This window comes from Seriola dumerili, unplaced genomic scaffold, assembly GCF_002260705.1.
Source record: "Seriola dumerili isolate Sdu_G_001 unplaced genomic scaffold, Sdu_1.0 BDQW01000191.1, whole genome shotgun sequence".
NCBI lineage: Eukaryota > Metazoa > Chordata > Actinopteri > Carangiformes > Carangidae > Seriola > Seriola dumerili.
Genome location: NW_019174446.1, coordinates 4350519 through 4373594, shown reverse-complemented (window position 1 = coordinate 4373594; position 23076 = coordinate 4350519). Strand labels below are relative to the sequence as shown.

The 23076-nt window shown below is 41.1% G+C and overlaps 1 protein-coding gene across 1 annotated transcript in view; it reads right to left on the bottom strand.

Annotated features, from left to right (window-relative positions):
- LOC111227641 (plectin-like) overlaps nucleotides 1–11941 on the bottom strand; it is a 111414-nt gene extending 99473 nt beyond the window's left edge. The window contains exon 1 of the mRNA XM_022753227.1: nucleotides 11813–11941. Within this exon, the coding sequence (XP_022608948.1) occupies nucleotides 11813–11903 (91 nt within the window). The 5' untranslated portion in view covers nucleotides 11904–11941. The remainder of the gene's footprint in view (nucleotides 1–11812) is intronic.
- Between the last annotated feature and the right edge of the window lie 11135 nt (nucleotides 11942–23076).

Below are 23076 nucleotides of genomic sequence, written 5' to 3'. Positions count from 1 at the left end.
GTGCGACTGATTCCTCATTTAATCCTTCATGATGATGATACCTCTGGTAAACGTGAAAGTGAGTCAAAGGATGAATGGGAACTCCTAACATCGGACATGAATGGATGCGCTCAATAATTTACAGTTTTATTAGCGGTGTGATAGAAAACCCTAAATGCTGTTTTGAAATGAATTCAGGTCTTTGTTTTTGTCAATTTTACCTTATTACATATTCTTACATAAATATATTACATAATTTATTAAATCTTTAAATATTTACACTTTTTAACCTTTAAATAATGGAAATATCACCTGATCATTGACAAAGCATTACTATGTGAGTTTAACCAAAGGGTGCACACAGCTGCAACTACTGATTTTCATTGTCGATTAATCTAGCGAATATTTTCTCGATTAATTGCTTAATTTAGACCCTCAAATGTATCGTTTTGTCTGACCAAAAGTCCAAAACTGTTAAGGCCTAAACTGTCTAAACAAGACATTTAATCTCCATCTATTTTGATGATCAATTAATAGTTTCAGTCATATTTCAGGCAAAAATGCGGAACATGCTGAATCCAGCTTCTTAACCCTCAAGGATTCTTTGGTATTTCATTGATGAAATGATGAATTTACTCTTCAAGCAGCATAACAGCAAAATAAATTGTTGGTTGCAGCTCTAATTCAGTTTAATTCTATCATAGAAAACTGAAAAACCAGACAATAGTCAAACTTGAGAAGCTGGAGCCGGTGAATTTTTACTTAGGAAAATTACTTCAATTATTAATTGATCATCAACATCGCTGGAGATACATTTTCAGTTAATGTCCTTATTGATTATTTGACTAATTGTTTCAGCTCTAGTATATACATTCTGTAACCTGTGTATGTATATGAGCATGATTGTTACTGTGTCTAAATATCGTGCCACTGAATCAGCAGAGACAGACTTGGTGGTCAACATAAAACCTCGCCAGCAGGAGTCCTGAGGTCCACCCTGACAACAGGCCTCCCTTCTCAGCTTACACACGTCCCTTCATCTAAACACTTAACAAACCAACCACACACCTGATCAACGCTACGTGAGAGAACAACTGTGCCCCTCCTCTCCTTCATGCTCTGCTTTTTCTTCCTCTTAATTTCTGCCTACAACCTCTTACTCGGTTTCATTTCAGCACCCTATCTCTCTACTTCCTGTCTTGTCTCTCTCCCACACTCTCTGAGTGCCTCATCATCTTTTTCTGTCTCCGTTATGCATGACAGGGAGTTTCTGCTGGAGGCGCCACTCTGGCTACTGGGCAATGCTCTGCTCCCAGGATAGGCTGTGAGACTTCTGTCCTACATGTCTGATATAGTTCAATTCTTCCACACACCTTTCCAGAAGGGTCTAGAAGTTGAAACCAACGTGTATGTTTCTGTATCTCTCTACTCCTCTAGCAACCTCCTGTAAGACACATGAAATCCATCTAGTTACAACCCACCTACATTTCAGATCTTTTAAATCACCAGGAGCACAATTCAGCAGGCATGGGGTCTTCTGACTTTCAGGTCAGACTCATGACTAGAGAAGGTAACACTTCCATATATGAGAAAGTTTTAATGCAACTGTCTTAACATTAGCCTGTAACTCACTGCACTCAAAGGCCCTGCAAATTCAAAAGAATGAATTCATTTAAAGAATTTTTCTTAATTCCAATGTATTTTTCTTTATCTGACAGCACTACTCAGGACAGAGGAGACTGATTCTGAAAGTGTCTGGACTCAAGACTAAGTTTGATAGTTTTTTACCCACGTTTGCCACGTCAGTGTGCTGTGTAGTGAAATTAGCCCTTAGGCTTTGTGAATTCTGTGTATTTCTTGCTTTCCCACGATGCACTCTGTAAACTCCTGGTTCTTAGAAACCCTTATTGTCCTAAATGTGACGCACTGTACAGTCATTTTATAATAGTTCAGTGGTGCAACATTGCACGACGTTACGCAAAGCATACACCCCAACAGAGTGAGTAAACGTACTGTCATATCATATTCATGACCATTAGTCCTGGCCTTCAGCTGTGAATTCGTGGTATGAATGTAAAGGCCAGAGATGAATGATGTACCGGAGGTCACAGCATTCCACCTCCCCATGTGAGCTCTCACTGTTCTGCTACACATCAAGCAGAGTCCTGCCTGAGCTGTGATAACAGCTGTAACAACCTCATGAGAGAAATGTAAAATATTACACACAGGATCTGTCCCCCCCCCCGAATGCACTTTTCAAACATTTCCAACACAACCTTGATCAACCAGATTAGAAGCTGCTGGAGAGCAACTAGAGCCACAGTAGAGGTTCAACTGCTGTCAGCTACAGCACCACAGGAAGGCCAGAATTAGCAGTGATTTGAACTTTGAGATAAGAAAAAGCAACAGGCAGTTTTTTTTTTTTTTTTTTTTTTTCCAGGGTTGTTGTTTGACCTGTGGTCAGAGGGAGAGGGGCCACACCCCTCAGAGACCAACGGCCACACGAACACACGAGAGGAGGCCCTGTTTAGTTTTACAGCAGTCTATCATCTCAGAAGCTTTCTTATCTATGAAACAAATCCTCCCTTTTATGTAACACCAGTTCGTGTAACCCTTTTTGGTGAAACCAGAGTCTGCCACACCATTTAGGGCAGTTTTTAACTAACCACATCTTTCTGTCAAAGCTCAGGAGAATATGACTCTGGAAGGTATTTGGAGCTGCTAACAAGCTCTACTCATCCGCCTTTGGCATCTCAGACCAAAAGAGATGATGAGGTGATCTGCCAACAAAGAAGTTATTTCTTGTGGCATCTTTGTTGTCCCTGACAGTGTGTGTGTGTGTGTGTGTGTGTTCATGTGGAAAGAGGAGTGAGAATTATAATGTAGAATGTCAGTGTGTTTGCGTGTGCGAATGTGTGTGTGTGTCTGTGTGTGTGTGCGTGTGTGTGTGTGCGTGTGTGTGTGTGTGCGCATTCCCCCCGCTGTCAGCTGTGTGGGGTGACCTGCTGTGACATTCCTGGCCCGTGTGGTGGCTGTCACACCGGCCGGCTCCAGTTGCCCTGAATACCACTGACCAGCAATAAACTCATTGCCTTTCAATGTCAGGAAATGACTGCGCTGGCTGAGAAATAGACACACGCGCTCATAAATACACGCCTCCCTCCATCATTACCTGCTAATACACATCACCGCACGTCAGATCATGTGCGAAGGGGTATTTCCACTATTACTCACTTTCAATATAATAACCCTAAAGTCTATTTAAGTCCTATTGGCAGTAAGGCGGGAAATGTTCCCACTTGCTCTGGCTCCCAGAAGAATCTGGACGGTGTTCAATGTGAATAAAATTACTCCGGCTATCAAAAAGTTCTTGTCTTCCCTCAACAGAGCGCTCCTTCACAGAGGACACACAGATTTCTGTTAATTCCAGTCACACTGGAACAGATGGTACTTCAATTACTGTAAAGAGTATGTCAATCAGCTCACACACTGTCAGCTTTCACCAAATCTTGTCCTTATTTGTCTGCTTTCTTTCAAACTGTCTGTGAAAACTGGCCTGTGTTTACAGTGGCATGGCGGATTCAGGGCACTCTGTAAAAAAAAAAAAAAAAAAAAAAAAATGTAGCTGACATGTTTTACGCTGCATCAACGTATCCAAAATAAGGAATGGAATTAAATTCAAGGTCAATTTGCGCACTTGAATAAAGATAAGGTTGGCAAAACAGCTCTTGTTTGAGATCAAACATGCCTTTTCAATTTCCGAATTCCAAAACTCTGCAGGGGCAGTAGCACCTGTCATTGTGTGAAGAAATTAACACCTGCAGTGTCTGAGACGGTGTTTGAGATACTCCAATACTTCAATTTAGACATTGACAGGAATTTCCAGACCCGAGAATGATTTAAGATAAATGTACTATATGTAAAAAAAAAAAAACATCAGATTCCTTGAACCAGGGAACTGGTAACTAATGGTCTTTTTTGTGTGACCATTTCTATCCGGTTCCTTCATACACGTTTTATTTTCACGCATGCACGCCCGCACACACACACACACACACACACACACTCAGAAACTTCTGTCCAGTTGTAAAGATCATTTTTGAGCAGAGGGTTGGGAAATGAGGGGGAGGTAATGTTCTCGCTGCTTTGGAGGTGGTGCCTCCTCTAGGTTTTAAGAGACCTTTTCAAAGTAGAATGTTGCAGCAATGGTATGCACATGTATGTGTGTGTGTATGTGTGTGTGTGCGTGTGTGTGTGACACTGTGCTAAGTCAGGTTGTTTTTGTTTTCCCTGTTAACTTTTTCATAGCTGATTGGAGCCTTGAAGCAACAATTCCTGACTTAATAAAAAGTCCGGGCCCAGCGCCGTGGTACAAAGCAGCAAAAAGACACACAGAGAGTCTTTGTGTCAGAAACTACCCAGGTGTTAGAACCTCAGTATTTTCCACACAAATGTGTTTTCCACCCTCTCTTTTTTCCCTCTCGAGCCACAAAGCCATGTGTTTCAGCTCTTGTAAAAATCAGGGAGAACCACTCTAAATGCTTAAACAGCACAGCACACCGGTTTGTGTAAAAGAGCAGCAGTGAGGCTCCAACACTGGCAGGCTGCAGACTTAAAGGTGTGGTGCTGCCTTGTGATGCCACGGAGGTGACGCTCGGACTGACGGCTGCCACTCAGTCGGTTAGTTAAGCGGTTATTCTGCAGTTTAAATGCAAACAAGATGTCAGATTAAATAGGATCAGAAGAACAGTCAGCGGACATCATTATCTAGCACCAACAGGACTGCTGTGCAGCATTACGCAGGGAGACAGCAGATACACATCTGTCTGACTCAGCACTGTCATACATTCAGGCTGGAGCACGACTTTGAAAGGTGGCATTTAAAAGGATTTAACCGAGCCTGTGTGACATCTTCATACACTGGCATCATATTAGCTCGGGGAGGTTGAAGGTGAAGGTGTATCTATCTCATGTACAAAAACACATATGCTATGTGTTGTACATCCTTTTACGCTGTGTAAGGCACAGCAGTGTTTCCAGTTATCAAGATATACAGACGAGTCACAAATTAAAGGAAAAACCTGAGAAATGAGAGGAGAAACAGGATGACAACGCCTCATCCATAGGGAGGGAGGGGTCACGGATGGTTGGATGAGTATGAAAATAACGTGAATCATATGCTGTGGCCTTCACAGTCACCTGATCTCAACCCAGTTGAAAACCTATGGGGGATTTTGCTCTCCATCATCATCATAAAAACACCAAATGAGGGAATATCTTTTGGAAGAATGGTGTTCATCTCTCCAGCAGAGTTCAGAGACTTAGGATCAATGCCAAGGAGCACTGAAGCTGTTTTGGCAGCATGTGGTTGCCCAACACCTTACTAAGACACTTTATTTTGCTTTTCCCTTTTGGATGTAGCCTGTCTGTAGGTCTGGAAAGGATGTTTACAAGAGATAGTTTAGGTAATATTTTCATTGTTAGCCTTCCAGTTAGCCAAGGGGTTTGTTTAAAACCTTCATGCTCATGCTTTTTGCCTCTCCTCACTGCTTTTTAGCAATTGTTCTGCATTCCAAGATTTCAGCAATTAACATGGTGAGTGCAATGTTATCATTACCTGCAAAAGTGACTTCCAAAACTACAAAAGTTTGACCAACATTGCATTAAAATGGGGATTACCCTTATTAATTATTCCTCCAGTCAGAAAAAAGTCAGGAAACAAATTTCCCCTTGGGAGTCAGTAGTATTAAATCAAATTGAACATATCTCAGTATGTCCAAAAGTCCAGAGACCACTTTACCTTTCAAGTGAATGGGAGAGTGGTTTCATTAATGTATTTATCACCTCCGCATCCAACCTCACTCCTTGTCTCAAGTAAATGTTATGCATTCCTTCCTTTTATTCATCCCTCTTCAGGCTCTCTCTCACACTCCCCCGCTCACACATCAACAGTCATAAAACACCAGAGATTCAGGCATAAAAAAAACAGCAGCTTCTGTTGTGCAAAATCGTTAAGTGTTTGACAGGAAGGCCGACAGATTGGAGGAACATCCCGCCAGACTTTCTCTCTCTCTCCCTTAAAAGGCCCTTAAGGAATCCCAGCAGTCGAGTTTACCAAGCCCTGCCCCAGAGTAACCTCTGACCTGAGCTGCTGAGCTGTGTGTCACTGCTGATCTATCCAAGGCAGCAGGATGCTGACACACATGAAAAAGTAAAATGTCCATAAAAAGAAAAAACAACAACAACAAGAAAAAAAAAAAAAGACACTGTCTTTTTGGCCGGCACAAATCTGACAACTCTCACAGCGCAGCAGCATGGCTAAAGCGACAAAGCTAAGCACTTTCTGAGCCACACACATGCTACACAGGGACACACCCAGCATGAATTTAATGCGATGCTTCATTTTAGTTGGTGTTTTTAACAAAAACAGAGTAACACAGAAGTTCCATTACAGAGATTTTCCTTTTTGGTTTGCATGGCGGGCAACTGTCAGCTACAGCTCGAAAAAAAAAAGGGCGACGTTTGGCTGCACTGCAATCAGGGGAAATCTCCTAAAATGTCATGCAACTGTACATACTCATACACACACACACACACACACACACACCAAATCCACAGCTTTTTCTACCAACGGCCTACTTTCCATGAGCGTTTTACCTGGCACTGACATCCGTGTATGGCTGACCTCAATATGAATTCAGTACTTTGTGTTTGTAGTAGTAGTGGCCAGACTGCTCATTGCAGTGGGAGTGGGAAAATAAACTGCACTGAAGTTTCACTGATATTACTAGACATTTATAACCATCATCATATTTACAAGTTCAGTTTCGTAAAGCTGTGTCATGTGCAGTAGGTGACACATTTTGTTCTTAGGCTTTGTGCTTAGGTTGATCTGTCCGTCAGTCAAATTAAAATATCTCTATAACTACTGAATGATTTGTAACAAATTCAGTGATCCAAGGCCAAAACTTTAATTTTTCACATACTTTGGTTTATTCTCAAGTACCATAAAATGAATGGCGTTAGCTGAACTTACCATGTTCAGCACGACTTAACAAATGTTAGCATGCTAAACTAATGGTTGGAATTGCAGCATTGGGAGCATGTTAGCATGTTGGGTATAGCCTCACAGAGCTGCTACCATGGCTGTAGTCTCTCAGTCTTGTTTAGCTTCTTGCAGCGGGAATAAAAAATAATCTAACAGGGACTTCACCTGACACCTGACAGTTAGTACAGATGCACATCCACCATAGAAGAGGCAGAGATAACTATATATATCAGTCTCTCTGCCATGTAATGAAAGGGATTCTGCCAAAGAATAGAAAAGAGTAGAAAATCAATACAGCAGAAGTTGATGTGTCACTTTTTGTGATTTCTGCTGAAAAAATGATAACTTTAACAAAGGCAAGCTAGATAATTGCATGTGTCCCTTTATAGAATGTTTTTTAACATGAATAGTGAGAGCCACATAACTGTGTGCAGGAAGAAAAGACGGGCATTGGCGTGTGTTTGACAAGACAACATCTCTCTTTTTGTAAGTGAAATTCCTAGGCCTTATACAACAACACACAGCAAGTGCATCCACATCTATTCATTACAGTTTAAGTGCTTTTCTCAAGGGCACTCCAACACCAACTGTCCTTGCTGGCGGCTTTATTAACACTTCTCAACCTGTGGCAGCCATCCATCTTAAGACTCAGAAATACACTGGAAAAGATGTTTAAGATGGAAAATAAAGACGTGATCCACAATTCTTAGATATCCGCCACAGCTCGGGAAGCTAACATAACTTCATTGATCATATTTCATAGCAGCAGCACATGAAATGAAAAGACCTCACTGTTATCAGATCCAACTTCTGACCAGTCACAGTTCAGTGCGTGTGTGATGGGAAAACCCATCCTGCTGGGCGACTTATACTTAGCGGCTTTAAAGAGACACACACCCAACAGTTGGTCTTAAATATGCCTCTCGGCTTTTTAAAGACTTCATTCATTCACAAATGTGTGTGACAAAGCACTTCCCACACCACTTCTGACCTCACACAATGACACACACTGTAAATAGAAGCCACTACAGTCATTCATAAAGATAGCTACACTCTATGTCTGTATTGGGCTAAAAGGTATGGTGACAATAGAATCCTTCATTCACTTTAACTTACATGAAAGAAATAAAGATCGATCGTCATGGTTTATATAGTCTCGTCAGACACTGCAGTTTCTTCTACGCACATCAAAGCTAGACTTTGCTTAATAATTCACACATGTATGAATGTTTCAGCTGAATAGAAGCTGGAATTTAAATTACTCTATGCAGACAATCAAGCCTGCCAAAAATAACCGTTTAATTGGCCTGACTGAACATGGCCACTGCTAAATTTAGGGGTTATTTTAAGCCCTGCGGGGTATAGGACAGGGTCTTGCAGGACACACTTAGGAGAAAAATGGATGCCAGCCGTGGCTGTGCACCCTCAGCAGTCCATCCTACATGAACAGGGCAATCCCCCGCTTAGGCGGCCCAGCAACATCGGCATCAGCTGCTAGCACAAATTGCATTAGAGGAAAGTGGGAAGACAGCCAGGTCTTTACCATTCAGCCGACTACAATTTAGAGTAGGCAATGACACAGCAGTGAGTAACATTAGAAAGAGCAGACTGAGTTATTGACTATTATTATATTTGAACCCATTTGGAAAATATTCTTGATATCAGATCCAACATATTTATGTTCTAATTTTTGTTGTCTTTTAAATCTTGAAGTTGTTTTTAATATTTTACCATTAAGAAATGATTACTACTTTAATCTGGAGACACAAATAAGACCAGAGAGGATTAAAAGCTTCTTGCCTTTTCACTGATGTCTGCTATCAGATGAAAAATAATTTCTACCACAAACACAGCTAAAGCCTTCAAAGCTGATGAAAGATGTGGAATTTATGCTACGCTGGCTAACCCATGCTAGCAGCTCAGTGAAGCTGTACTCACAGCTGTAGTTTGAGATAATGCTAACATGAGCATTCTAACATGATCACCATGAAAGCACGATGATGTTTAGCAAACATAATGTTTACTATGGTCGCCATCTTAGTTTAGCACAAATGACAAATAAAAAAAGAACAAGCAAAATTTTGACCTGACAATGGCGCTGGATGAAAACTCAGGGGAAAAGATTACATCACATAAATGTGAGCACCAAATTTAACGGAAAACCATAAAATTATTGTCAAGGTATTCAAACCATGAATGTAAACCTCACAAAAGTCACCAAAGTCAGATGGATTCATCCTCTGGTGACCATGAACATCTGTACAAAATTTCATCCATCAAACAGCTCCTGAGATATTTCAGTCTGGGCCAAATTGTTGGACCCATAGATTGGCAATGCCACCCCTACAGCCACACCACTTTCAATTACCTTCAACTTTTCAGTACATAGAAATAAAGATAACCACACAAACTGATGCCACATAGAGTGAAGCAGTCAAGTTAGAATATGCTGCCAGCACCCAGATAGGCAAAGCTCCACAACTGAAAGTTGTCTTCTGTATCTAGAAGGCATCAGTGATAACACAAGCAAATGATTTCTTTGTATGGCAGCATGTTGAAGATACCGTGAGGCAGCTTTCTAACGTCCAGTAAAGGTTTTACATAATATCATCATAGTTGCTGCCGTCCAAATGAGTGTTCACTCCAGTCCTCATGCTGTCAGACATTTTAACATGTCTTCTGATGCAGTCTGTTGTTCTTTAAAAAGGCAAATATTGCTTCAAAACTGTTAGAGGGAAAAAGCCTTGGTCTGTTTTTCAGGATAAAACCAGGTCAGTACATGGAGAATATGGGCAAGGACGTGTATTTAGGGCAGCTATTCTGCAAGGATAAAGATGAGTATCTAGCAACACAGAGACATTCATACTGCTGGGTGTCTTGAGAATGTTTACAAACCAAATACTTTCCATTATCAAACATCTGCAGCTACATCAACATACAAACAACCTATACAACCACACTGCCTACAGACTATTATGATGTACACCGAGTCCTTCACTTTAAGAACAAGGTTCATGGGTTTACAGCTTCCCGCAGCTTCCCCATGCTCAACGGAAACGTAGCTCATCTTATGTGTCGCGATTTAGTGGGATACTGCAGAGACGGAACGTGATGAGGTCAGACAGCTCTCTCATTGGCTGTGTCATCAGTGTGCCTTAATAAGGAGAGCGGGACCTCAGAGGAGCACAGACGCTGTTGAGGAAGTAACACAGAGGAACGTCTGGAAAATAAACACCTGCCACAGAGCCAGCTCCTGCTTCCCATTACCTCCTGGTACAAAAACAGCACTAAACACACACACACTCGCAGACAGAACCGCGTACATGTACAGCAAATGCATTCTGATGTTGCTATGAAATGAAATGTGACACTACTGGTGATGTCTACTCTTCTCTGGCATGTTCACTATTCACTATTCTTCTGAATACGTGTTGGAAGTCAGTGCAGTACACAGCACCATTTCCAACCTAAATCAAAACAATGAAAAGGCCAGAAAAAGCTGCCACTGCATTGTATTTGGCAGTAGCTCTGTTTGTTTGCAGTAATTATACAGATGTTTAAAATCAATATACAAACGGTTTACGGGTGTAAAAACTGAAATGCAAATCAGCATTTTAAAACAAGACATGAGATGTCCACACAAATAGACCCAATGACGGCAGAAAACCTGCAGACATGCTGATATGCAGAAAATAAGCGACTGTGATTCAGCACAAGCCCAGTTGCCAGATTCTCACAAAAAGAGAGAAAAAAGGAGAAGAAAAAAAAAGAAAACTGGGGCAATATTTATAGAGGAGCTCTCCCTCTTCCTGATGATCTGCTGGAACGGAACAGATGCAGCAGAAAAAAAAAAAAAAAAAACATCTAGTGGAAGGAAAAGGGAAAGAAAATCAACATATAAGATTTGGACAGGAATGAAACCTAAGCAAAAGTTTGAAATGAAAGCATCTGGAGGACACTGCTGACATGAAGAAAGTGAAAAGCCAAAGTGGGCAGAAAGATATGTTGGGATGGATTGACTTTGTTTGAAAGTGGATTTTCTCTTCACCTGCTGGAACCAGCTCAGTTTCATCCTTCACATCTCCATCTTTCTCTGATTCATTTCCGTAGCACATGAAGATTTCCAAAAAAAGGAAAACTATGTAAGATAATCTGGCGAAGGCATGCTGAGCTGCACACTTGAGGAGATAAAGGGATGAAGGGATAAAATGAGATGAAAATTTGAGAAGAAAAGCATGAACTCCCTGCGGGGCATTAATGAAATTCACTGTTGCTCAGCAGCACCTGTTAATGTCCTCTGTTGTGACTGGACACAGGATAACAATCAGCAGAGCGCTCAGACTTAAACTAAGCCCCTCTCATAGTCTCATTGAGGTCAGAGGTCAGCCGAATGGGGTTTGTTGCTACGGTCACCTATCAAAGTGAAGCACTCCTGTAAATCCTCCGGACTCTCGCGACACACACTCGGACAGGCAAGCGTGGAAGACTGACAGCGAACATGTGCGTCAATCAATAAAACACTCAGCAGTCAAGAGATGCAGCGTGCGCGGCTGCTGCTGTTCCGCACACACACACACACACACACACACACAGCAGCCGGCATGATGAAAGGCAAAGGAAGGTGCATATGCAAACAGTCACATGTTTGCACCTGTGCAGAGTCAATAAAACCAAAAATAGACAAATGAACAAGAAACAAACTCTCATGCAGAGAAAGCTCTTCCATCATCACATGTCGTGCCGTGCTGTGGCTGTCATCACTATAATGTGAGTGCAGGCGCCCACCTTTATACTTCTCTCTGACGTTTTCATAAGCCTGGATGAAGTCCTGCTCCTCGGCGTTCGGAGGCAGGTAGGCGGGTTCGTACATGGCCATGCCGGCGCTGTCACCCTCTTCTTCTTGTTCTCCTCCTCCTCCTCCTTTCAGCTTCTTCCTCCTTCCTTTTAGGTCAGCGTTTTCCTCTGTGTGTTTGGATGTGTGTGAGGCAGCCTGCGCTGTCCTCTGTCTGCTCTCTCAGCTGTGTGTGAACCCTCCACAGCTCCCAACTTCATTCCACAGCCCCGCGCCACACCCCCTCCCCCACCCACCACCACCCTCTCACCCCCCCCCTGCTCTCCCCCTCCTCTCTTCCATACCCTCCCATAGCCTGGCTCAGAAATACTAATATAAATGTCAGGCTCCTCCTCTTAAAGATACACAGACTGGACCAGCAGGCACACGCTCAGAGTGTGCTGCTTGCCAAGCACAAGCACAGCAGTGAAGAGAGCAGAGCAGCAGCATACGGATCTCTGGAAACATTTCAGCTGAATTAGACTGTGATGGATGGCAAGTAGATTGTAAGAAAACTGAAGCACAGATACATTTTTCTTAATGTTTCTTAGTGTCTTGTGTGTAACCTCATAAAATACATAAAACATCACACATTGTGTTTGTTATATCGACATCACATCATACATCTACTGTACATAAAACTCTCAAGTCAATTATGGAGCTTTACAATGACTTGCAAGTACTAATAACAGCTCAGTATCCACAAATGCAAGTAGCCAAGTAGCAAGTATCCAGAACGACTGAGACCTTGTGAGATGAATGACAAGTTGTTTTTGTGCCTTAAACTGCAGAAATCGCAAAAGTAATGTGCTCCATATCCCAAGAAGGAAACCTCACAGTTGCATCAGAGTACAGAATTAGCAAAGGACTCTGGAATGCCTTGTGACATGTTAGCTAGCTAAAGCTGAAAAATGCCAATCTGCATAGCCCCCACGGGTCATACTGTATATTGGAATAAATATTGATGAGCAAATCCTTTCAAATTGATAAATAAATTAACAGAACAAATCCAAACAATGCATATGGATTCATATTCATAAGCTCACCAGATGCAAACTACAAGAAGGGTGCTATCTGTCATCAGCAAAACCTTCAAGGTTTAAAGTTCTGAGGAAAATTTTGCATGTCCCAGTTCAGTTTACTGTTCTGTTCCCATGGTTCATTAACACATAGGGCTCTGTGCCACAAGTGTGGCCTGTGATAAAAAGTTTGGGATATTTAAAGTGAGATCCACATACAAATGTATCTCTAAACAAGTTGCTTCATTTCTTAATATAATTCTGAAAATTTCCATATACACTATTTCCACATGCTACACAGACATCCTTCTGTTTCTGTCAAATTAATGTCAATAAAGAAGCTGCCTAACCTTCACAACTCTCAAAATAAAATTCATTCCTTATTATTTCAAAGATGCTGAAGCTTTTTGAGTTATTGTTCTATAATGTTTTAATTTAATCACACAAGGAAGCAGCCAGTTGCTGCAGGAGGTAATCTCATAACAAAGATGTCCACCCTGTTTGTGCCACAGTAACATACTCCAGCTGCTAGCTTTTATGTTTGGGCCTCTCACTAAGAAAGCTGATGCCTGTAGCGCAATAAAATACATTCAAAGGAGGTTGCGGTGTAGATATGCCCTTGACATCCACTAGGAACATCAAGTGCTGGGGCAGCCCCTGAATATTCAACAGATGCCAAGCTGATGACTAAAAACATTATGTTGGCACAGTGAGTTAGTGCATACTGTTATCAGTGGATCCAGGCTGCTTAACTGTGTTGTAATCTAAGAATGATGTCTTGTTGAGGATTTTTATGATGGCATGTCTGAAAAAAAATGATGAGGACAATGACAGTGCTGTAAAGGATATATCACCCCTGCACTATTTCCTTGCTGGTTTGTGTAGGAGTCGGTTATAGCACAATAACAGGGATCTCATGTAGGAAAAAGGAAAATCCCTGCAGCTCAGCCTTACTATCGGACATTTCTTTGGCCAAGGCCGAACTGACATCAGCCAGGATACTTTCCTGAGAGGAAACACGATAAGTCCTCTCCAAACTCTGCTGTTGCTGCTGCTGCAGAAGTGTGTGTCTGTATCTTTACACTCACTCCAGGGGGAAATCTTACTATTAGAGCTAGGCACACTCTATATGTAGGGCATGGTTTCTTAATAGCAAAGCAAAGAGACAATTGTAATTCGTGTTTTCAAGCGTTTCTATCTCAATTACATTGCAAATATATGGCAGTTATATTCATAGCTATCTTGCCTTTACCCAAATTTTACATTGTACTGTATATAATGAGATAATCTGAAACCTAAAAAGGAAAAGCATTCAGGGTCCTTTAAATATGAACTGTTACATGTGGAAATATAGTAGTATTTCAGATCATATTATATAGATATATACATTCATTTTAATGAGCATATGTGCCCATGTGCAAATTTCTCAATCTCCATTTTTTCACATAATTCTGTATGAAGACGTGCATGTATGTCCCCCACAAAACAGTGTAGACAAGTGGTTCCCAAAAGACCAACATTTTATAAACAAAGAAAGAGTGGAGTGTTGCACAAGTAAGCGTGCTTTAAAAGCCCAGAGAACGTAAATGGATAAATATGCAGTCAACATGAACTCCTCCTGAGGCAGCACTGAACAGCTAACTGTTGACGTATCCCTCGAAATAGGGAGAGGCACAACAGAAAAATGATATCAGCATGTTCACTTTGGATTGTGATAGATAAAATTGCACAGACCTATAAAGAGAGGCCAGCATCCAGGTGTGTCCAGGTTAAGTGGTACTGTGACATCAGTGTTATACTGCTGGCTAATGTATGGGAGTTGAGAGTGGAAGCTAAGTGAAATGTTTAAGAGCGAACGTTTAACACATCACCCACTCTTAACACTCATTGACACAGGATCTCACAACGTCATCCCACACATGCACACACACACAAACACATAGTGGTGACACTTAGGAAGATATTTAGAGTCAATCTCTCACTGGGAACTTAGTAGATCATACTAGATTTCTGTCCACGCCTTAACAGCTGGACAACCATACCTGGCTTTGTGACATCTGTTTATTTAGTTAAGCTGCGACTTTAAAAGGCGTGTGATCTCATGATCTGAATGAGTCAGATAAAAGCTGAGGAAAGAAGGAATGAAAGTATGTGGACGTGTGTGTGTGTGTGTGTGTGTGTGTGTGTGTGTGTGTGTGTGTGTGTGTGTGTGTGTGTGTGTGTGGATTTGTGTGTATGGTGTATGTGTGTACGTAGCTTTCCCAGATCCTCAACAGGTGCCTGTAGTGGCTCATGACTCTGCACACATATTTTTTTTAGCCTACACACATAAGCTTTCTACATCAGAAGGACGAAAAGTGTGGGTGCATGTTCCAATGTGGGAACTGCTTCACATTGTGTGTATGTCAACTCTCGTCTCAAGTATACACATTGTTTGTGTGTGCATTTGCACTTCGTATGATACTTTGTCTGTGAATGGTCTCAGGGGATGAATGGAACCCAACAAACAAAGCTGTGAAACTTAATGTGTCCTCTGCATCCTATACATGACACATTAAATATAGTGAACGTGGTGAACGTTATATTTACTTTTTAGAAAGTCTTGCTTGTCCAGTATACCCACCTATAAGGATCATGCAATTAATTGGGATGATGTAATTCTGCATGGATTTTCTAACATTTCTCTCCTTGCACTTGGAAGACAAAAAACATTTGGTTGAAAAAGCTATACAGCTTGCCAGTACACAGTCCGTCTCTCTGTTTCCTCCAGGTATGTTTTCTTGATATTCTAGTGGGGACAACCATTCCCATCATTAATGTTTTTCACACCACTCTGTTCTGAGAATGTCATGCCACTCCTCACAAATCACAAGACATCTTTTATATTGAATCGTCAAGGGGATTACTGAAGCTCAGCTCACCGCTGATGGAAAAAACCAAGGGGGAAAAAACAAAATACAAGTACACACACACACACACTAGAATGTACACACACACACACACACACACACACACACACACACACACACACACACACAGGCAGGTGTTTAATACTGGCCAACAGCTAGACTGATAGTCTGGCTGTGGAAGATGACAAACCTCTCACCAACAGTGTGACAGCTGCTATGATGGGGAGAATTTATCGCCGGCTCTAACTTAAGCAGGACTCATCCTCTGCTGGATTTTGATGGGATGGAAATTATTTTGTCAGTAGAGACATGGTTTGAAAGTGAAAGAAATCTCACTGTGTTTCTTTTCTTCCTTGTATTTCCACTTAACACATTCCTTGATCCCAAATAGATTTATTGGAATCAAATCAATGTGTCATTGTCAGTAGCACACAGACATGATCAATAGCACTGCAGAGGCAATTCCAGAAGCTCCTCCTCCTCCTCTAAAGCACACATACAATTAACGTTCATGTTAAAGAATGCGATTTGTACACGACCACAGTTCACATACAGTAAAACAAGCAGGCGGCATGTTATCTTCTCTGTCAGCCCTGCAGATCCGATGGTTGTATATTTAGTGTTTCTGCATAAAAAAGACATAAGTGAAGTCGTCACCTCATCTCATCCTTTCCCCTGACACAACCTCTGTCAGTGTATCATCATCTGGGAGTTTCTCTGTCAATTAGCCAGGGCTGGGGCAGACTGACAGGTATTACACCCTGTTGCAATCATGGTGTAATGTTGCTGTAATAACAGTTAAATCATGGGCAATAGACAAGCATAAAAAAAATGTAAAAAACAGGCCTGGCTCCCTCTTCTGGATATCAACAACAGAAACATATGTGATGCACAGTTAGTGGCCAGTTATTCTGCTATTGCTCGTCCACTCACATCACATGTTCCGTTATGGCTCATTTACAGAATTTCAAACTGATGGTGCAGTGTTCAGCATGCCTTCCCTGGAGCAGCGTGTAATGGGGAGAGGCATAAAGGTCACATCTGTAAAAAATGGCAGAAATAGAGATAATCTGTCCGACAGGCTGGCTCAATGAGCATAAAACTTATTGTCTACTGAAATAAGGCAGAGCCCTGTATCGCCATGGGCACAAGGAATACACTATGTATGCAACGCTATCTAAGACGGGTGTGGGAAATGAGACACATTTTCCAGAAGCCATGATGACTCCAGAACCAACACTTTCAGCCCACCAATCTTCTTATTATAAAGCGCCACCTGCTGGGCAAATAGGTTATTGACATCTGAAGGAGCGCTGACAGATGATGATAAGATGACATTTAATAATCTATTGTAGTGCTTCTAAATAAAACTGCAGCTGAGATGCAAGAATAGGCGGAGGCTAGAATTTAGAGAGAAAACCCAGTCACTATCCTAGCATTTACATTACACAAGACATTTCTCAAACCTTGAGGAATATGATTAGAAACACAAAGAGCTTCTCATAAGTGAATCACTTCAACAGTCCGAGGCAGAATATAATAAAAAGGCAATGTATTCAGCTCAATGCCTCCATGAAATTTGCTTTTTATTACACCATTATGAAAGCTGTCCAATGACAAAAGACAATCTGTGTCTGCTCAGTAACTGTCCGTGAAAGTGAAGTGTGTTTGTCTGGTTGGAGATTTACACTTGCAAAGGGGCATCTCTTCAGTGGTCAGTTCACAGCTCTAACTATTAACACTGCCTGAGGGTATAGACAATGTATGACTCACATATTTCCCATTCAGCCTATAAAAAACCAGCAACAGTGCTGCTGCTGAGATACTTAGGGCTCTGTCATCTACACTAATCATTTCCTCAGTAAATCTCAACTGCTTACACCAAAGTGTATGTGCATGTGTGTGTGTGTGTGCACGCACGTATGAGAGAGAGAGAGAGAGAGAGAGAGAGAGAGAGAGAGAGAGAGAGAGAGAGAGAGAGAGAGAGAGAGAGAGAGAGAGAGAGAGAGACTGTGTGAGGTGATAGCTCAGTATCAGATCATAGCCTCTCCAATAATAAATAATTGAGGAGTACTCTGCAGGGATGTTTGCAGTTTTCAAAGCAGTTTGGATTTTCAAGTCAACACTGAAACACACTGTGACTGTGAGAGTAGTCAATGTTTAACACAACAAAAATTCAGCAAACATGATCTATTTATTATTATTATTATAACACTAACCCAAAAGGCATAATTTTATAATAAGATTTTACTATTAGTCACAACCGCCTTTAAAATTGTTATGCTTGATGATGATGATGAAACAATCCCCTGTAACCTGTTTTCTTATCGGCTGCGGATGTAATAAACTGTGCATTATGCAAACTATAATTCCATTAGAATTACAAGCGAACTCTCATTGAAATATTTTCTTTCCAAGTCCTTTCAATATACAGCAGCTTCAGAAAATATTCAGACACCATCGCTTGTGTATTGTGTTGTAGATTTCATTGTAAAACAATAAAACTGCCATTTTACACCCATCAGTCTACTCTCAATAACCTGTACTGATGAAGTGAAACCATACCACCACATTTGTAGAAATTGTGAGAGATTTCAGTTTTTGATTTTTAATAAATTTGGAAAGAATTCTGGCTAAATTATGCTCCAACATTCACAGTGTGTAACAGAACTGCAGCATTTCATTTGTGTTAACATCTCAAACAACTTGTGAATTCAAAATCAAACAACAAAGTGCAGCGCGGCTGTTATTAGTATCAGTATAACTAATAATGTGATTTTTAAGACATTTGACTGTGAGCGTGGATTAATTTGCTGCTGTTTAGTACTTCACAATGTGTGACTCTTAGTAGAAGATAATGAGGTCCACCATCAATACATCTTACATATGATAATCACGAGGAGGACGATGTACAGTAAGTGTTCTTATTTTTCTATCTAATATATACAGAATGTACACTAAACGCATCATTTTATGCCTTCAAAGGTAAACTTTTCAATGAGGTCATGTTTAAATGACATTACCACAATACAGGCAAGCATCAGTCAATGAGTAACTTGATACTGGAAGGAGGAGGCTCTCAAACTAACATTGGAGTTGACAGAATGTATGTGTCACAATAACTTGATGAGGGTGTGTGTATGTATGTATGTGTGTGTGTGTCTCTAACAGCTCACTCAGCTAGGATTTTGTAAAATGGGTGTTGTGACTCTTCTCACATTCATGATACTTTCTCCCAACAGTGAAGGTCAAATAGTCAACCACATGGTGGCAGGGTGGAGTGTCTGACCTTATACTGAGTTATGTTGCAGGAGCACAGAGTCAGTCCTTGAGAACCGGTCTCATGAGAGCACTAAGGACTTGTACATTCCTCTAACTAGGGATCAGGGATGACCTCTGACCTCTTCCTTTGCTCCTGTACTGACCCCATGCACAGTCATACAGTGGACAGTAAATCCTCTCCATGGCCAGTCTGACAGCTGACTGACTAGAGAGCTTTCAACTCAATCATTCACCGGTTCGTGAATGAGTGTACACTGTTGTACATCATCTTTATAGCCTTAAGATGTCTCAGTAAAGAGACTTTTATTATAGTTACAGTACATCTCTAGATAGAACCATCCTGTTAGGTTCACGTCTTAATCCCAACGGAGTCTTCTCTTTCCTATTCACAACCTGCTAATGCCACTGGTAATAAGATCCAATGGTATTTTATTGAAGCCTTCACTTAACACCAGGTCTTAATAAGCCCTCAATCTAATTTTTCAGGGTCTATTCCCATAGGTGATTACAACAGCGTCTAAGCTGCTCTAATTGGTAATTATAAAGATACATGTAATTTAATAACTAATTTAGAGATCTGCAAAGTTGAGAGTAGTCTTCAAAGATGACTGACGAGACATAAAAAAGAACATGTTTAGCCTGAGATCGCATGACTGCCACAACCACAGACACATCGCACAGCTCAGCCAGTACAGAGAGTAACAGAGTTAAATACATACATATGGGGAAATATTTCAAATAAATGCTCATTTTTGCAACTTTAGTTTAAAAATGATGAGTATACGAGTCTGCAGCCATGCTAGTGACTCTGTGAGGCTACATTAAAGGCTAAAAAGGAACATCAAGATGCTGATAATGACAAGGTCATGTCCTTATTTACAGAAGGTATGTTTGCCATGCTACACTATGCTATGCATCTTCTATGGTGGTTTTGCATCTCCATTAACTGTCAAGTATTATCCCAGCTAGAAAATCAACACAGTCACAAAAACACAAACAAGACTGAAGGTTTACAGCCACACAAGGGGCTCAAGTTGTATTCAGGCACAGTGATGCTTTGAGCAAATGCTAACACATAGCATGCTAACATACTGACAATCACATGCTGATGTTTAGAATGTTTACTGTGGTCACTGTTTTAATTTTTCATGTTAGCATACATACATGAAGTACAACTGAGACTCATGGGAAATAGTTTTGCAAGTATGTGGTGGTCAACCAAAGTATTGGACGAATACAATGTTTGACATGTTGTTGGCGCCGGATTAAAAGTTAAGGGCTCATCAAACTGATTACAATTAATCTTGTGGGGAACAGGAATGTCTTTACCCAATAGTTGTTCAAATATTTCAGACTGGACCAAAATGTTGGACCAGACAACATTTCCATGCTGTTACCATGGTTAAAAAAAACCAAACTCCTTAATGCATTGAACAAATGAGAAATCAGTCTTTTAGTGCCTTCCATCTCCATCTATCTACATCTTGCATCTCCAAAACATCAGCTACAAAGAAGAACAAGATACAGCCTAATTTCTACTTTGCTTTTTTTTTTTATTTACTTATCCGGTTAGTTTTGAAATGTTTCATCAATTCAAAGTTTTTTGGAGTCTCCCTGTAGGAGTCTCTCTTCCTGTAGACACAACCAGACATCAGACCTCCCTCAGCCACACTGTAAGTGGCTAACAAGAATTGTGTTTAGTCCAGTTCTGATACCCCTCCAGCACATGCTCATCTATATACTGTCAGGGATTCTACAGCAGCCAGTTAGTTAGTCAGCAGAGCCGACAACAAAAGCTCAGCCTCACCCATGGGTGCTGACACAGCCTGACCTGGCCTTCTGATGGATAGAGGAAGAGGATGTGGACGCAGGCCTATTGTAGGTGCTAAAGTTTTTCAGACTTCCTCTTTGCCCAGCAGGAGCACAGCACTCCAAAACAAACCTGATCAAAGACTTACTGAGGCTAAAACTGGCACATTGAAAATAAGCACATTAAAACATAAAAGGGGAGTATTGTATTGTTATTTCTGTGCTACAATGACAAAGAAGTCACACAAATAAACAGGTTTTACTGCCATCATATCAGTGCAGATGTGGGGTTGTCCTGCCTTTTTTACAGTGACTATGGGAACACCATTTTAACTTCACCTCACAATCAAACACAATAAGGATATCAAATGACCCGTACAATATTGATACAAGTCAAGTCATGTGATAGAGGTGGTACTGATAATTACACATACGATGATTATGACTGTTCATCTACCTCTTTGATTCATACGTCGGTTTTACACGAGGCCTTCTCTGGCCATGAACTGTGTAAATGTATCTAACGCTTGGCCTCAGGCAATCAGCATGTCACAGAGATGGCACGGCCAAACAGTGGTGTAAATAAATAATGTGCTTCCAGCATCCCGACAGTTGAACTGGACGGGATCCCAGCCTATTGTTTGAGCAAAACGAACCACACCTCGCATTTGGAAAACTAGTCTCTTGCTACTTTCCTTGGAATGGATTCTGAATGGATGAAGTGTATATCCTGTTCAACCGGCAAAGCCTATCATCAGTCTGCAAGGGGAAAGAATTACCTTACAGCTGTATGTACAAAATGAAACTGTTTAGTCTCCTTTTTTCACTTACACTATCATTTACAAGGTTAATTGTTCCTGAGGGACCTGACTGTTAAAGCTGCATCATGCAGGTCAAGGCAGCTTAAAATGCATGGTAGAGCTGCAGCAGAGAAGAACATCCCATCATACCACTAACAGGAATCATGTTCTCAACCCCTCCCACTACCAGACAAAGTAGTTGTCTCTTTTACATGATTTCATAATTTTTGAAGTCCACAAAATTCACTGCTGTTTCAAGACACCAAGAAGCACACGTGCACCAAAAAACATAGACAAACTAGTATTACTGTGACCTGTTCAGTGGTCAGTGTCTCAAATTGAGCTCTCCACCAACTGATGTGATGTTGTCTGAAAAGCTCTACCCAGAAGGCAAACAAGACATTCCCACAGATAACAATGGCCCTGACATAATTATTAAACGCATTTTCAATTGCTTTTCAGAAGAGACGTATTAGAGTCAAGATTCTTAATCCCTTTCTTTCTTCCTCTGCTCTTGAAGTTTCTTATATCAAAGCAGTGAGCATTTTGGTTTCTACTACAGTTAGGCCTAAGTGTGAAACACATTTCAAAATACCACTCTACATTATTGCTCATATTCCCCAGCTGCCCATGTGAGCAATATTCCCTCTTTCAAGATAAACACAAATCTGAAAAGCAATATTTCACTGACCTCTTTTGGTTTAAAGTCTCAAGTCTGTTGCAACTGTGACGACACAGATGTGTGGAATTTGCAGCCACTCCTAAAGGGCTGGTGACACTCGCATTCAAAACGATGAAATGTTGCTGCAGAAATATTTAATTTTAATGGAATGGTGCTCACGGAGTTGAAGTCTTTCATTTCGACTTCAACTTCAGTGAATTTTGACATGCAAATTTTTCCCTGTTGACTCTACCATCTTAAAACGCAGTCGGAGTTTCAAACCATGTAGTTTTGTTTTAACCCCCACCCCCCACCCCCCACCCCTAAGTATGGTGTAAACTCCTCCACAAAAGAGACAACTAATCAGACAGGAAAGTAAACTGCACAAATGCCTCTCTTGAATAAACTGTGTGAAATAATTTTGCTTTTAATAACTTATCTGATGAGTACACCGAAGTTTTGATAGTCATCCTACCTGCAATGCGAATCACAGCCCTCTCTGCTGGATCCAGGACCTCCCCTGAAGCTGACTTAGAGCGTTTGACCCTCTGGTGTTTGGACAGGTTCCAGGGGAGGGTGTCCCCGGGACTGGGGATGCTGCTCCTGTCTTCATAGCTTTCCTCCAGTGGGGTTCGATCCCGACGTCTATCTTTACGGCTCGCCATCACCTACCTACTGGAGAGATTACAGTGAAGTGTTTGAGACTAACTGCACAACTGACGATGAATGCAGACATGA